The sequence below is a fragment of the Aspergillus ibericus genome, assembly GCF_003184845.1.
Source record: "Aspergillus ibericus CBS 121593 unplaced genomic scaffold BO80scaffold_71, whole genome shotgun sequence".
In the NCBI taxonomy this organism is placed as follows: Eukaryota; Fungi; Ascomycota; class Eurotiomycetes; order Eurotiales; family Aspergillaceae; genus Aspergillus; species Aspergillus ibericus.
The window spans coordinates 61,548-76,519 of NW_020292169.1; the positions used below are offsets into that span (position 1 = coordinate 61,548).

At 58.6% G+C, this 14,972-nt stretch overlaps 4 protein-coding genes across 4 annotated transcripts; 1 reads left to right on the top strand and 3 right to left on the bottom strand.

The window, feature by feature from the left end:
• The first annotated feature begins 569 nt into the window (after window positions 1–569).
• BO80DRAFT_429759 (class I myosin myoA) lies at window positions 570–5,169 on the top strand. Its single transcript, XM_025720550.1, has 9 exons — window positions 570–834; window positions 927–1,163; window positions 1,220–1,265; window positions 1,333–1,815; window positions 1,864–3,561; window positions 3,608–3,699; window positions 3,744–3,991; window positions 4,037–4,599; window positions 4,651–5,169. Exons 1-9 carry the CDS (start codon window positions 832–834, stop codon window positions 5,079–5,081), a joined length of 3,801 nt encoding a protein of 1,266 aa, XP_025569918.1. The 5' UTR covers window positions 570–831; the 3' UTR covers window positions 5,082–5,169.
• On the bottom strand, window positions 5,101–6,005 carry BO80DRAFT_429761 (uncharacterized protein). Its single transcript, XM_025720551.1, has 2 exons — window positions 5,485–6,005; window positions 5,101–5,409 (listed from the first exon to the last, which is right to left on the bottom strand). Exons 1-2 carry the CDS (start codon window positions 5,971–5,973, stop codon window positions 5,275–5,277), a joined length of 624 nt encoding a protein of 207 aa, XP_025569919.1. The 5' UTR covers window positions 5,974–6,005; the 3' UTR covers window positions 5,101–5,274.
• A 362-nt stretch (window positions 6,006–6,367) lies between these two features.
• Window positions 6,368–8,810, bottom strand: BO80DRAFT_368363 (WD40 repeat domain-containing protein; the record flags this gene model as incomplete). Its single annotated transcript, XM_025716333.1, has 2 exons — window positions 6,368–7,809; window positions 7,859–8,810. The coding sequence occupies 2 exons, from the start codon at window positions 8,808–8,810 to the stop codon at window positions 6,368–6,370; spliced, it is 2,394 nt and encodes a 797-aa protein (XP_025569920.1).
• Window positions 8,811–9,788: 978 nt separating this feature from the next.
• On the bottom strand, window positions 9,789–13,497 carry chsF (chitin synthase CHS3; the record flags this gene model as incomplete). Its single annotated transcript, XM_025716335.1, has 3 exons — window positions 9,789–9,877; window positions 9,930–10,735; window positions 10,790–13,497. 3 exons carry the CDS (start codon window positions 13,495–13,497, stop codon window positions 9,789–9,791), a joined length of 3,603 nt encoding a protein of 1,200 aa, XP_025569921.1.
• Between the last annotated feature and the right edge of the window lie 1,475 nt (window positions 13,498–14,972).

Here is a 14,972-nt window from a genome sequence, read left to right on the forward strand (position 1 = left end):
GCCTACTTAAAGAGCTTGATGAAAAAGGCCGGTTCTGCGGTGAATCCAGATGTGCTTGGGGTGAGGGAGCTATCTACTCCATACTACTCTAAGTACTAAGCAGAAGGCCGATGGCTGCAGGCGTGACGTAGTGAGGGGAGAGAGAACCGTTGCGGCCTGCCTCAGGCGCCGAGAGCCGGGGCGTCCCTTGGATCGTCGGTGCCTCCGGCCGGCGTGTGCGGCCAGCCATCCAACTTAGCGCCAGGGACCCAGGAGTGACTGGCGCTCGGGGATTTTGCCCCGGAGGCAACAGCATACCTGGACCGATTACAGAGTACCGGAGTACGGAGTACCATTAGTCCATAGGTACCCCTACCAGGTAAGCAAGTCTGGGAGTACCAGAAAAGCATCGGGTAGCGGCCAGACTGGCTTGCGCGTATTGAGGCAGCGCAACCCAAGTGTGGCGCAGGCCCCATCGGCCGGCCCGCCGAATCAGACCGGCCAGGAGTCTCTAGCAGTCCTTAGGCACTCCTGGCTTGTCTTCCTAGTCTTCTTAGTCCCTCCTAAGTCAGTCCTCCTCCACAGGCACCCTTCGTCATTCTCCCTCTCCTCCTCCTCCTCCTCCTCCTTCTCCCCCCCCCATCTCTTCGCATTCCTATACCCCTCTTCTCCAAGATACATTGTCCTGGCGGGTCCCTCCTATCACCTTCTCGCTTCCTGGAATGAACCATCCCTCCGCGGTGTCCATTCCATCTCCGCTGTGAATTTATCCGCCCACATCCTGGTGCAGACTGATAGGCCAGATATCGTGACGCTTGGGCGCAACATCCGGGGAGGTCGGTAGCCACAACCATGGTGAGTCGCGCCCTGTTTCGCATCCAGTCCGAATGACATGGCCTGGCTTTCGGTGTCAATCGGGGTCATGTTGACCAGAGTCTCCAATTTAGGGTCATTCACGACGTCCGGCTGGCGGGGAGAAGAAGAGCCGGGGCTTCGGTCGCTCCAAGGCCGCCGCCGATGTGGGCGACGGACGACAGGCGGGCAAGCCCCAGGTTAAGAAGGCCACCTTCGAAAGCACAAAGAAGAAGGAGATTGGTGTTTCAGATCTCACTCTACTCAGCAAAATCTCCAACGAGGCCATCAACGACAACCTCAAACTCCGCTTTGAACATGACGAGATCTACGTATGCTCTCACCATCATCTCCTGGCCAGGCGACGGACTAACGAGCGACATCATAGACATACATTGGACATGTGCTGGTGTCCGTCAACCCATTTCGCGATTGTGAGTACATCCCCTGAGGCGCCTACCCTGGTGATGATCGCGTGGCTAACTCCATCCCCTATCCTAGTGGGTATCTACACCGACCCCGTCCTCGAGTCCTACCGGGGGAAGAACCGCCTCGAAGTCCCGCCCCACGTTTTCGCGGTCGCAGAATCTGCCTACTACAACATGAAGTCATACAAGGATAACCAGTGTGTGATCATCTCGGGAGAGTCGGGTGCGGGTAAGACGGAGGCGGCCAAGCGCCTCATGCAGTACATCGCCAGTGTGTCTGGCGGTAGCGACTCGTCCATTCAACAGACCAAGGACATGGTTCTGGCCACCAACCCGCTGCTAGAATCATTTGGTAACGCGAAGACCTTGCGCAACAACAATTCCTCTCGTTTCGGAAAATACCTAGAACTGGAGTTCAATACCAACGGCGAGCCGGTCGGTGCCAACATCACCAACTACCTGTTGGAGAAATCGCGAGTGGTGGGACAAATCACCAACGAGCGGAACTTCCACATTTTCTACCAGTTCACCAAGGCGGCCCCGCAAAAATACCGAGGTAGGCGTATTGGCTGGCCTCCTTGACTCGAGCTGACGCCTGGTTTAGATATGTTCGGTGTGCAGCAGCCTCAAACCTACCAGTACACCAGCCGATCGAAGTGCTACGATGTACCCGGAATCGATGATACGGCCGAGTTCAAAGATACTCTGGATGCCATGGGCGTGATCGGAATGTCGGAAGCCGAGCAGGACGATGTGTTCCGTATGCTGGCCGCCATTCTGTGGATTGGCAACGTACAGTTCGCCGAAGACGATTCCGGGAACGCAGCCATCACGGACCAGTCTGTGGTCAACTTTGTCGCATACTTGCTGGAAGTCGATCCTGGCCAGGTGAACAAGGCGCTCACAATTCGCTTAATGGAGACGGCGCGCGGAGGTCGCCGGGGGTCTGTCTATGAGGTTCCTCTCAATACCGTCCAGGCGCTGGCTGTGCGGGATGCGTTGGCTAAGGCAATCTATTTCAACCTCTTTGACTGGATTGTCGGGCGTGTCAACTCCTCCCTGACGGCCCGAGGGTCGATCGCGAACTCCATTGGTATTTTGGATATCTACGGATTTGAGATTTTCGAGAAGAACTCGTTCGAGCAATTGTGTATTAACTACGTCAATGAGAAGCTGCAGCAGATCTTCATCCAGTTGACCCTGAAAGCGGAGCAGGATGAGTATGCGCGGGAGCAGATTCAGTGGACTCCCATCAAGTACTTTGACAACAAGGTCGTGTGCTCGTTGATCGAAGACAAGCGCCCGCCCGGTGTGTTTGCGGCCCTCAACGATGCTTGCGCGACGGCGCACGCCGACTCCGGCGCGGCCGACAACACTTTCGTTGGCCGACTGAACTTCCTGGGCCAGAACCCCAACTTTGAGAACCGCCAGGGCCAGTTCATCGTCAAGCACTACGCCGGTGATGTCAGCTACGCCGTCGAGGGCATGACCGACAAGAACAAGGACCAGCTGTTGAAGGATCTGCTGAACCTCGTTGGGTCCAGTGGCAACCCCTTTGTGCACACCCTCTTCCCTAACCAGGTGAACCAGGATGACAAGAGACGTCCGCCCACGGCTAGCGACAAGATCAAGTTGTCGGCCAACGAGCTGGTGGCAACCTTGATGAAAGCCCAACCGTCCTACATTCGGACGATCAAGCCCAACGACAACAAAGCGCCCCGCGAGTACAATCAAGGGAACGTGCTGCACCAGATCAAATACCTGGGTCTGCAGGAGAACGTCCGTATCCGTCGTGCGGGTTTCGCTTACCGTCAAACGTTTGATAAGTTCGTGGAGCGCTTCTACCTGCTGTCACCCAAGACATCATACGCTGGAGACTACACCTGGACGGGCGATGCGGAGTCGGGTGCTCGGCAGATCCTGAAAGACACCAGTATCCCCAGCGAGGAGTACCAGATGGGTCTCACCAAGGTGTTTGTCAAGACGCCGGAGACGCTGTTCGCCTTGGAGGCGATGCGCGACCGGTACTGGCACAACATGGCGATTCGCATCCAGCGAGCTTGGCGCAACTACCTGCGCTACCGGATCGAGTGTGCCACACGCATCCAGCGGTTCTGGCGCCGGATGACGGGTGGCCTCGAGTTTATTAAGCTGCGGGATCAAGGGCACCAGGTTCTCCAAGGCAAGAAGGAGCGTCGCCGGATGAGTTTGCTCGGATCGCGGCGGTTCCTCGGGGATTACGTGGGAGTCGGCAACAACGGTGGGCCGGGCGAAATGATACGCAACGGTGCAGGCATTAGCGGTAAGTTGGACTTCTCTACGCTTCGGTCTTTGCTAACGCGCTCCAGGATCGGACAACGTTCTTTTCTCTTGCCGTGGTGAGGTGTTGATTTCCAAGTTTGGCCGGTCTAGCAAGCCGTCCCCCCGGATCTTTGTTCTGGTAAGTTGCCTGCTTCTGGCCCAAGACGCCTGCTGACCATACAGACCAACCGACACGTCTACATTGTGGCACAAACGCTGGTCAACAACCAGCTCCAGATCGCATCCGAGAGAACGATACCCATCGGGGCGATCAAGTCGGTTAGCACATCGAACCTGAAAGATGACTGGTTTTCGCTCGTGGTGGGCGGCCAGGAGCCGGATCCGCTGCTCAACTGTGTGTTCAAGACCGAATTCTTCACGCACCTCACCAACGCTCTGCGGGGGCAGTTGACCCTGAAGATTGCCGACCAGTAAGTTGTTTGCGTCCTGCGGTGAGCGCTACTAACCCTCCTTAGTATCGAGTACAACAAGAAGCCCGGCAAGCTGGCGACGGTCAAGGTCGTCAAGGACCCCGCGGCGACGGTCGACAGCTACAAGAGCAGTACCATCCACACGAGTGCGGGCGAGCCCCCCAGCTCCGTCTCCAAGCCCACGCCCCGCCCGAAGGCGGTCGCTGCGCGACCCGTCACGAAGGGCAAGCTGCTGCGTCCTGGCGGCCCTGGCGGCGGGCCCTCGAAACTGGCATCCAGGCCAGTGCCGGCACGCCAGCCTCTGCCTCAGTCGACGCAGCCGGCTGCTGTGCAACCACCACCGGCCCCGCGGCCAGCCGTGTCGCCAGCAGCGCAGCCTAGGCCGGTCCCTCAGCCTATTGCCGCGGTTGCCGCATCGCAACACGTCCGGAACGCATCATCCAGCTCTGGACGGGCTCCACCCCCACCGCCCCCTGCGCCCCCTGCGAGCCCTCCGGCGCAGAAGAAGCCGACGGCCAAGGTGCTGTACGACTTCAACAGCGACCAGTCTAACGAGCTGTCGATCCGGGCGGGCGAGATTGTGCAGATCGTGTCCAAGGAAGGAAATGGTAAGTGACACCAGCCATGTCATGTCGGCACACGTCAGCTAATACGTGCAGGGTGGTGGTTGTGTATGAACACGGCGACGTCGGTGCAGGGTTGGACCCCTGAAGCCTACCTCGAGGAGCAAGTAGCTGCGACACCCAAGCCTGCACCTCCTCCCCCGCCCCCGGTCGCACCGCGGGCCAGCCCGGTGCCAGCAACGAACGGGGCGGCAGCAGCGGCAGCCGCCAAAGCCAAGTCCAAGCCCACGCCGCCAGCACCACCGGTGAAGCGACCCAACATGGCCGGACGGAAGGTGGCGCCAGCCCCCCCAGCAGCGCCCCGGGACAGTGCAGTGAGCATGAACTCCCACGACTCATCGGGAGGTAGTGGACGAGGCACGCCAAACAGCGCGTCAAACGCGAGTCTGGCGGGTGGACTGGCAGAGGCGCTGAAGGCGCGACAGCACGCGATGCAAGGACACCAGGATGACGATGATGAGTGGTAAGCTTCTTGGAGGAACAGAGAACGATGAGACCAGCTAGAGCGCATACCCGGTAGATCAAAATAGACATGTATAGCTTTGCAGTTTTGCCTACGTAACCATACTACAAAACAAGGTCATGATCAATAAGTACAAGAAACCAGCTAAATCCACCTATGCCCGCACACACACACACCACCACAACCAGGGATATCATTTACAGGAACTTGCTCGCCAGATTCAACAGACCAGCCGGGCCACCCGTTCCGCTAGATCCACTGCCCTGCGACTTCATATACATCTTGAAGGCCATCTCAGCCGCCGAGTTGATAGCCGATTGCTTATCGCCAGACTATACCAATCCATCCGTATTAGCCCATCCTATCCCTAACTCCAACCCACAAAAGTGCAAAAGAATAAAACTTACCACAGACCCCGACCCAGCCTTCTGGTCCCACAGCTTCGACGCCTGAGCCATAGCCATGCCAATGAACTCATTCTTATCCCCGGAGCTACCGCCCGACCCACTCGTGAACATCTTCAGTGCCTGCATGGCGGCGCCCGCGCCCAGGGACTGCGAGTCGTGCTGCTGGCCCTCATCCTGGTTGTTGTACAACGCCTGGTGCGACCGCACCATGTGTTCCTCGTCGACGTCGGGCTGTTCCTCGTACTGCGACTTGCGGGACGAGAGGAAGCCCAGGGCCGTGGAGAAAAGGTCGCTGCCGCCGCTGCTGCTGCCGCCACCGCCACCGCCCTGGGAGGGGTAGGAGTCTTCGCCCTGGTTGTAGGAGGAGTGGTGGGACTGGGCGTGGGCGTGAGCGGAGGAGAACTCGGGGTCGTAGTTGGAGTTACCGCCGGAGGAGCCGCCGGAGAGGCCTTGCTGGATGGCGGAGGAGATGAAGTTGGAGAAGGACATGCTGGTGGTAGTGTTTGGTAATGGAGTTGTTCGAGAGAGGTTGGTTTAATTGTTTGGATGGAAAGAAAACAGGGGAGACTGATGGAGTGAAAGGGGGAGGGGGAGGGGTTTTATGGAAGGGATGATGGAGGGGCTGTGGCGGTGTGACCAAGAGATCGGCGGGGAGGTGGGGCCCTCAGCCACCCTCCGATCGATCGGATATTATTCCTGTGACTGACGACCTGGACGATTACTCCGACGTGTGGCAGACACTATATTGGTGGCACAGGGGTTGAGAAGAGATAGAAAATCATGGTATAATAGAACGCTGGCCAGCAGGAAAATTGGTATCTAACGCTAAATGCTGACATCTCCACCCAATCAATGCAATACTCATACAGCCACTGCAACCACCCTATAGCAGCAACGCTTCATGCTCCTCGTCTTCGAGATTCCACATCCACCGCAGCTGGCGCTCTCGCTCACTCAGCGCACATCGGGCATCGTCCTCCAGCTCCATTTCGCGCCGCCACTCGTTGGGCAGATCCCGCAGTCCATACCGTTGTCCCCATTGCCGTCGGTCATACTGCAGGAATCCTCCAAAATGCTCGTCCGTGTTGGCCACCCAGATCGTGCTGCCGTCCGGCGCGTAGTCGGCACCCCCGATCTCCCCGAAGAAGTCATGTACCTGCCGACTTTGGTACGTCTGCGCGTTGACTACCGCGATGCGGTCCGCCGGCTCAGACAGCAGCAACGTGCGCGGCCCCCCGCCCACGGGCGACCAGCGGAGAGACCGGTAGCCCGCCCCGTCGGCCTGGATCTTCTGCAGCATGCGCCACATGCGCACGTCCCAAATTATGGCCGTCTTGTCCTGGTTGCTGGTGGCGATGTGATGCATGTCGGGCGACCAGGCGCACGCGAACCCGAAATCGCGGTGGCCGCGCAGGGGATGGACGGGGCGCCCCGTGTCCGCCTCCACCACCCACGCGTCCGCCGAGTCGCCGATCAGCACGCGCAGCCGCCCGTCCGGCGCCGTCGCCGTGCAGTTGATCGCCCGCGACAGCTCGTGGTCCGATACAAACGTGTTGGTCGCGCAGTCTAGCACCCGCAGGTGCCGGTCGTTGGACGCGAAGATGCCTAGTGGGATCCCGCTTGTCCGGCTCGGGATGATGTCGATGTGGTTGGTGATGCCGTTGGCGTCCTTGGTCACGTAGCCTTGCACGCCCGGCCCCGTCGTACCCGCCGCGCGCATCGCATACTCCCCCGAAAACCCGCCCGCGATCGTCAGGTCGTGCGCCGACTTCATGGTTGAGATTTTGACCAGCCCCGGCAGCAGCGACTCGGGCGTCGGCCGGGATAGATCGAGCAGGCAAGTGAGATCGTCGTAGGCCGGCACCCACGAATAAATCTTGGACTCGTGCGCGAAGTGGATCGTGTTATATGCCACCGCCGACATGAGATTCCGTAGCTGAAAGTGTTCGATGGTGGCCTTGTGCGCCGTGTACATGGCCTGGCCTCGGAAGTACGACTCGTCCTGCGGCAGCCGCGCCCCGGGCCGTTGCCGCGAGTACTCCAGGTTGTGGTACGACGTATACGACAGGTCCCGCTGCTTGCGCACATACGGCCGCTGAATCCGCAAGGCATCCCACCAGGGGATCTGTTGCAGGTCGTAGAAGTCGGCGTGATACCCGGGCGGCCGGACAATCTTTGCCGGGGGGTTCCATCCAATGAGTTGTGTGATGGCGTTGCGAGGAAGGTGGCGAGCGGGGGACATCGATAGGCTTGGGATCGAGGCGGCGGACGGCTGGTATAGCCACTGGGCGATGAACTGATCCACGTTCAGGTTCCGTTCGCGAACTATCCGAGTTAGTTAGCGCAGCATCAGCAGGAGAAAGAGGGGGCATACTGGTTCCGACGACGGGGTCGGCAAAGTGAGGCTCGCCCGCCGGATCGGCAGTGCTCGAGTCTTCTCCCTCAGAGAAGACATTGCTGTAATCGTCGCGCATGGCGCCCGTCCCCAGGTCCGACAGTTGGGATCCTGGTGTCGGGTCGAGGCCTTGGTAAAACTCGTCGACGTCCACCTCGGACAAGTCAGCTGTGCCGTGGCGGGTGCGCATGTCGCTGGCCCGATCGTCGTCGTAGTCATCCCCATCGTCCGAGTAGAATTTCTGCGTGTCGTCCGGGTCGTCTTCTAGGATCGACCGCGACGTGGACAGGTTATCCACAACTGAGGGCTCGTATTCCATCATCAGATCAGTCGCGTCGCCGTCCTCTGTGTCGCTGGAGATGATGGACGAGGTTGGGCGCGCGGACACGGGGGTGTCTAGCGCCTGGTGGAGGAGATGGACCATGCCGACGTGTTCGCCGATGTAGGGCCCCAGAGGCACGCCACCCATCTCCGACAGTGCATCCGTCATCTCCGAGTCGGAGATGTACCACTCCGTCGGGGGCGACGACGGTTGGGGCCCGATCTCGTGAAATCCTATATCGTTGCGCTCCATCACCACGTTCACCGCCTCGGACCGGACAGAGTATGACGCATCGCGAAAGTCAAAGACGTTGGTATACTGGGGGCCGGCCATGAAGGCGGAGACCGCGGAATCGCTGGGGCTCCGATCGTCCGTCCCGTCGGGGAAGGTAGACTCGGGCGCGTCCGCGCTGACGGGCGCCGAGTGGTCTTGGAAGGATGACATCGAATTCCGGCTAGACGAGGTGGTAATTGGAGAGGTGAGGTTGTCTGGCAGTCGAGAGGGTGAGGATCGGGGGATGTTGCATGCTGACGGGCCACCGGGCGGGATGGCGGTGGAGGCGGAAGACGAGGACGAGGAAGGGAAATCCGAGGCCAAGATGGCGGGCATGGAGAGATAAGGTGAGACGTCCACGTTGTTGGACTGGGATCTTGGCTCTGCAGGCGAAGGTCACCCCGCAGCAGGTTGGCTGCCTCCCCACACCGAGGTGGCACGGCCAGCAGCCAGCAGGGGGGGAGTCGCAATCCCGAGATGGAGGGGCGGGGTTGCACCGAACCACCGAATACCGGGGGTCACTCGAGATGGAGTTTGAGGGAGCCGGAAGAGTCGAAGACGGCAGAGAGGGAAAGAAGAAGAAAGGATGGCGTGGCGGGGGTGTTAAATACCCCGTCGGGCGGAATGCAGCTGCAGCAGCAGCAGAAAGGAAGGAGGAGAAGGAGAAGCAGCAGCAGCAGGAAACACAGGAAGAGAGAGAAGGGAAAAGCGAAGAGGCGGAAGAGGCAGCAGGATCGGGGCTGTCACATGGGGTCCACGGGGCCATGGAGGGGCGCCTGATGGTCCAGGGATCCCATCCAGGGACACCGGCCATTGGTCCAGCCCGATTAGTCAGACCCTCCCCTCTCATCCTCTGCTGCCGCTGCTGTCGATTTCGTGCTCGTATCGATCGATGGCCGGTGGCTTACAAGTCCATCTGCACAATCCATGAATCAATCCCTTCGGGCGACCAGGGTTCCCCGGCAGATCGCCTGCATCTCGAACCATCCCGTCAGCCTCACCCATCATCATGAAACAGGTCGTCCGTTACTCGTGCAAGATATGGTCATAAATCGCTGCTCAATCAATCAATCGCTCGCGCTCGCTCGCTCAAATCCACCCATCCAAAAGCAAAGCGAAACTCAAAAGTCAAAGTTACAAGCCCCCTCGGGTAAAACGCGGAAAACCCGGTAAGATATCCCATATAGACCGAAGAAGAAGAAGAAGAAGGAGGAGGAATTCCACAATAATACACGCCATCGTAACTCATCACATCAATTCGAACTGTACAAAACCCCGCTTCCTCATTAAATCGCTCCCTCATCACACGCCCCCTCAATGCCCCCCATATGGGTCATGGTAGGTCGGATAGGCCCCCGATGTCTGGCCCCAGCCCGGCATCTGCATCCGCAGTCGGCGATCTACTCCCGGTTAGTCCCCCGTCGTTGGGCCGCTCCCACGCAGGCATGCACGTACCTTTCTCGAAGTCCCGCCACCGCTTCATCGTGATCTTGCTGCTGTCGAACTCGCCCTCCCCGGCCTCGTGTCCCTTGTCCTTCCCCTCGGACGTTTGCCGCGTGTCGCCCCAGCTGAAGTCGTCGAATTTCCAGTACGAGTACGTCGGCAGCACAAAGTTCCACACGGGCAGCGACAGCAGGTAGATAAACATCCACAGCACGTACACCATCTTGTGTGCCGTCACCACAATCAGCACCCCCGGCAGCCCCAGGATCAGCGCCAGCAGCACTAGCGGAATCACCTGCACTGGCCGGTGCACAATTGAGTTGATCACCACGTAGAATGTAAACGCGATCGCCGCCGGTAGAACCAGCGTCCCGATGAGCTCAATGAAGATGACAAACTGCATGCTGAAGCAGAACGTCCCACACAGATCCCGGACCAGGACCAGCTCCATCAGATTGTGCACGGTACTGTTGATCCAGCGCCGGCGTTGCGACAGCAACACCTTGAACTTGTCCGGCACCTGCGTCTTGCACACGGCCTGCGGGACGAAAATCTGTTTCCGTTTCGGAAAGGTCCGCAGCATCAGCGTCGACAGATACCGATCCTCCCCCAGCAAAAGCAGGTTCTTCTTATGCAACGTGTCCACCACGTTCTCCGAGTAATGTTCCACGACATCCGGGCTCGCCAGGATCGGGACCCAGTAGTTCTGGCCCCCCTTCGGTGCCTTGATCCGGTACATCGAGAAGCACCCGGGCAGACACGTCACACCTCCAAACACCGACTCGAACGCCTTGGCTTGATGGTGCGAGACAAAATATCTGGGCCGCAGATGTTAGTGCAGCGACACTGGGGGAAGGGAAGGCGACACTCACTCAAATACCTGGATCATCGTCACCCAGCTGTCCGTCTTGTTGGCAATCTTCGTTTCCCCGCACAGCCCCATGACTTCCGGATCCTTGACCATCGCGGAAATCATATGCGTCAGGCTGTCCGGGAATACCTTGGTGTCCGCGTCCACCATCAGGATGACTTCGTAGAAATCCGGCGCGATGCCTGTCACCTGCCACAGCCCATTAAACATCTCAAACTCGAGTTCCGTCATCCGCTCATCGAACATGACCTTCTGCAGGAACGACATCAGAATGATCTGACTGTCTCGCTTGCCCCGGTTGCCCGGCTTCGACTTGTTCTCCTCCGCCGGAGTGCCGCACTTGACGATGATCATCATGGGGACGCGTTGCTGCTTTTCCTCCGGAATGATCGAGTCCACCCCATAGTCGTAAAAGCCGGCATACACCTTCGCCATGTTGTGGCGCTTGGATCCGGTGGCAACCGCCACATATGAAAACGGCTGCACCTCATCCTTTGGGATAATGGGGTCCCGCATCATGCCGAGGACGATCTCCGGCGTGGAGAATTGCTCGCCTTTGCCTTTGATCATTCCATCACAGATCACTAGAATGGTTTTATGGCTGTTCGGATAGTCGGTCATGGCGATCGAGTCCAACGTGGTACGGATACCCTCTTCGCCTTCCGAATAACATGTCACCAGGCAGAGCGAGTGCGCCAGAGGGAACCCGTACGGCTGCCACTCTGGAGGTGGCTGCGGAATAACCCCCTCGTGAACATATCCGCCCATGCCGGGAACTTCCGATTCCAGCATGCCGGTCGAGTAGCGCGAATCCTGTCCCAGGGCTAAGCTGGATCGACTGGCCGATCCATTATGGCGGGAGCCCTCGAGCCCCAGACTGCCACCGCTGCTGTTATGGCTTTGCCTGTAGAGCGAGTTGGTGGCACCGGGCACCAGCCGAGTCGTGGAATTCTGGCTTGCCATCGTCACGTACTGGTATTTCTGCTTCCCTCCGTTGCTCACGGTGTACGGGCTCGAGAAGCGCGACGTGGTGGGAAGAAAACTCGCCCGTTTACCCCGTTCGCTCATATTGTGATCCGTCATGCGGGGACCGGGCCGATAAATATCGTTGGACCAATCCTCGATCTGCTGATTGCGCGTCTTGGAATCCGTGCCCATACTGGTCCTCGGAGCCGCGTACCGAGCGGCGATGAACCACTGGAAGAGCAGGGCGAACGCGAACTTGACCACGACAATCGACAGGATGAAGATCAACGACACATAAAGAACCACCTTGGATGCAATGCACCCCACGGTATCGGTGTCGATACTGCCAACCTTGATTATCTGCGATAAACACTGGCCGACCTTCTTCTCCTGGCCTGTCTGCAGGTAGTACGTGAGGTCGACCCCGCGCACCTTGGGGTTCTCGCGGAGCTCATCGAACTTGGCCGGGTAGCTCACCTGGGAGGTATTGAACCATAACAGGAGATCAAGATCCAGGACGTCTCCGTCGTACACGGCCAGATTGCGACTCGTGTTTTTGGTATCGTCCCACGTGAAATACACATCCCCGGAGCTCTTCAGGTCGTAGAAGGCTTTTCGAGCTGTCCCCGAGGTGTGGCAGGCCCACCCCAGATAATAGGGGTCGGTGTAGTTGGGCTTGGACGACCCGTCTTGGTTGAAGGCATTACAAGGGAAATACCAGGCAAGGTCGCCGGCAGAGTTGGTGGGCACATCGGATCCGTCGGCGAGCGTGATCAGATTCTTGCAGGCTCCGTTGACTTCCTGAAAGAAAAAGCTTCCGTCCTGGCCTCCGTATTTGTGGGGAAGGTCATAGAGAACGTTGGACCCGGCGGGAATCCCAGCAGCGGCCGGGTGCGTGGAGTGGGACAGGTCGTAGGCCTTGCCGTGGAAGATCATGTAGTTGCTACTGACCTCGTTGATCCTCAACCGCGTCGGAGGGGTTCCGCATACTGTCGCTGTAAAGCCGAAGGTGAGGAAGCCAACGAAGGCCCCGACGAGCAGGATCTGACTGATCAAGCCGATCTTCTCGCGCCAGGCGCTCCGCTGGGCCTTTTGCGGCATGCCAAAACACTTTAGAACAAAGTCCGGGGCCCAGAACGTAATGATGGCGCAGTACGTGGTCCAAGGACTGGGTGGCCGAACCTGTTCCAACGCTTGTTGCCGTTTCTTTTCCGCTGCTGCAGCCCTTCGGGTGATCTTGCGCGATGATCGCCTCTTCTTGATGCGACGTCGGTTCGGAAGTCGTTCCATGGGCTGATTGACATTGCCTTGCGTGACATATACCCCATCTTTCGCCTTGGATTCCGTACTCCGGGAGCTATTTGTCTCCCCCTCCCCACCGGTTCCCATCAAGGGCTCATCCCCAGTCGTCGACGGATGAGTGGGCATATTCCGTGACTTTTGGCGATAATGGTAGTGTGGATGGTTCGGGTCGACCCGATTACGTTCCGGTTTGGACAGAGTCTTCTTGTGCCTGGTCTCCGCGCCCAACTCTCCTCTTTCTTCGTCCACATCGCCGCGTCTTCGGGAGCTGCGCGAGCGGTGATGTCGATGGTGGCGGTGCCCCGAGGGGGAACCGGACAAAGGATCATTCTGATGTCCGCTTTCATGGGTGCGATGCCGTCGTCGGGAGGACTCGCGGAAGGAGGAGTACGTTTCTTCGCGTCGCGGGGAGGCTTTCCCCGGACGCTGAGGCAGCGACATGACCCTGCTAGATGAGTAGAGCCCCGGTTAGCTTCAAGCTCCCTTGCGCGAGGAATCGGTGCCTTGTCAGAGTACGGGGAACGAAACCGATGACGCCGGGGCCGATGAGGCAGTAGCAAGTACCTTCCCTCCGCGAGGATAGGATCGACTCACCTTTCCTAGAGCATAGGCAAAGCGACTAGTGGGTGATCTGGTCGTGCGCAGTGCGGGAGCCCAACACCGGACGTATAGATACTGCCAGAAGGGATGCGAGCGACTTGCAAATAATGTGAGATGTGGAACCGATGCAGATTGGTGACTTCGGAACGATCGCGCGCCGCTGAATGGTCAGCTGCTGGAAAAAGCCTCCGGGTATCGCACTGCAGATAGCAAACGAATGCAAGCAGGGAAATCCCAGGAAGGTAAACGAGCGAGACAGCGAGTTCTAGTCGCTGGGGCTCCTGCCAAGAAGGGGACTGGGTGCTCTAAATAAGCGCGACGGATGATGGATGGGAGATGGGAAAGCAGAAAGGGGATCAAGTCCAGCGTGCCCGGAGGTGATAGTGCGGAGGAGAAACTGGCCGGGGCCGGCGGGACAGCAGCCCGCCTGGGTATAGCGTCCAATGATCCCACCTTAACTTTATTAGTCTGAAACCCGACCAATTCTTCCGCGGTGTTTTGGCACAAGCACAACACCCGGGGACTCTCAGCGAGCCGTGGGCACTGGACAGTGGACGGACTTGCGAAAGGGACCAGGGGAAGCCAGCTGGGCAGCTGATTTAGGAGATGGGGGATATCACGGGGTACCTTATCGTGCCAAGCCCCAGGCAGTCAAATCCCAATCTCTGGCCCAGGAATGCCAAACCCCTTTTGGGCGCGAGTCAGATCGGTATGTAACACCAAATCGCCGCTGTCACTGAGGTATTTACGATCGCACTCCAACTGCTGGCAAGCTAGGCGGGAGGCGAAGATGATGATGGGCCGGAGTCAAGGAAGTGCAGGAACTACGGAGTAATAGGTAGTAGTAGGAAGGATATGAATGAATGATGAACGTACACAAATAACTGCCCGCCGCCCCGGTGGGCGTCGCTAGGGGCAATCAGCCGGGCCAGACCATCCATGGGTAACCCCGCCAATGCCCGGTGCCAGCCAGGGGCCCGCCCATTGGGCAGCCTGCCCGTGGTAAGACCCTGACTAGTCGATCCAGGTTTAGCGCGGGTCCCAATCCCACAAACGACCCAATGATCGCTCCAAATGATCCAGCGGCCACCTTCGTTTCGTCATGATCGTGGGACGAACAGTAAGTACTCCGTACCTACGGCGTATTACTAGCATTACCACGGAGGTACTAGTGGCAGATAGTCCTGGGTAGTACGGAGTATTCCGTCCACAGCAACGTTCATCAGTGCAGGTACAAGTCACAACAGTCAGGGTCCGATCCATGGGGCATGGATGGATCCCGGCCTTAGCAGGATGAAGCTAATCCCTAGCTCCGA

What these genes read in the sequence shown, in the direction of transcription:
- BO80DRAFT_429759 (XM_025720550.1), top strand. An exon ending in CAACGGTGCAGGCATTAGCG is followed by an intron (nt 3,562 to 3,607) that starts GTAAGTTGGACT and finishes AACGCGCTCCAG; the next exon opens with GATCGGACAACGTTCTTTTC. An exon ending in ACCCTGAAGATTGCCGACCA is followed by an intron (nt 3,992 to 4,036) that starts GTAAGTTGTTTG and finishes AACCCTCCTTAG; the next exon opens with TATCGAGTACAACAAGAAGC.
- BO80DRAFT_429761 (XM_025720551.1), bottom strand. Translation starts at nt 5,973, where the DNA reads ATGTCCTTCTCCAACTTCATCTCCTCCGCCATCCAGCAAGGCCTCTCC. An exon ending in AGGCTGGGTCGGGGTCTGTG is followed by an intron (nt 5,410 to 5,484) that starts GTAAGTTTTATT and finishes GGATTGGTATAG; the next exon opens with TCTGGCGATAAGCAATCGGC.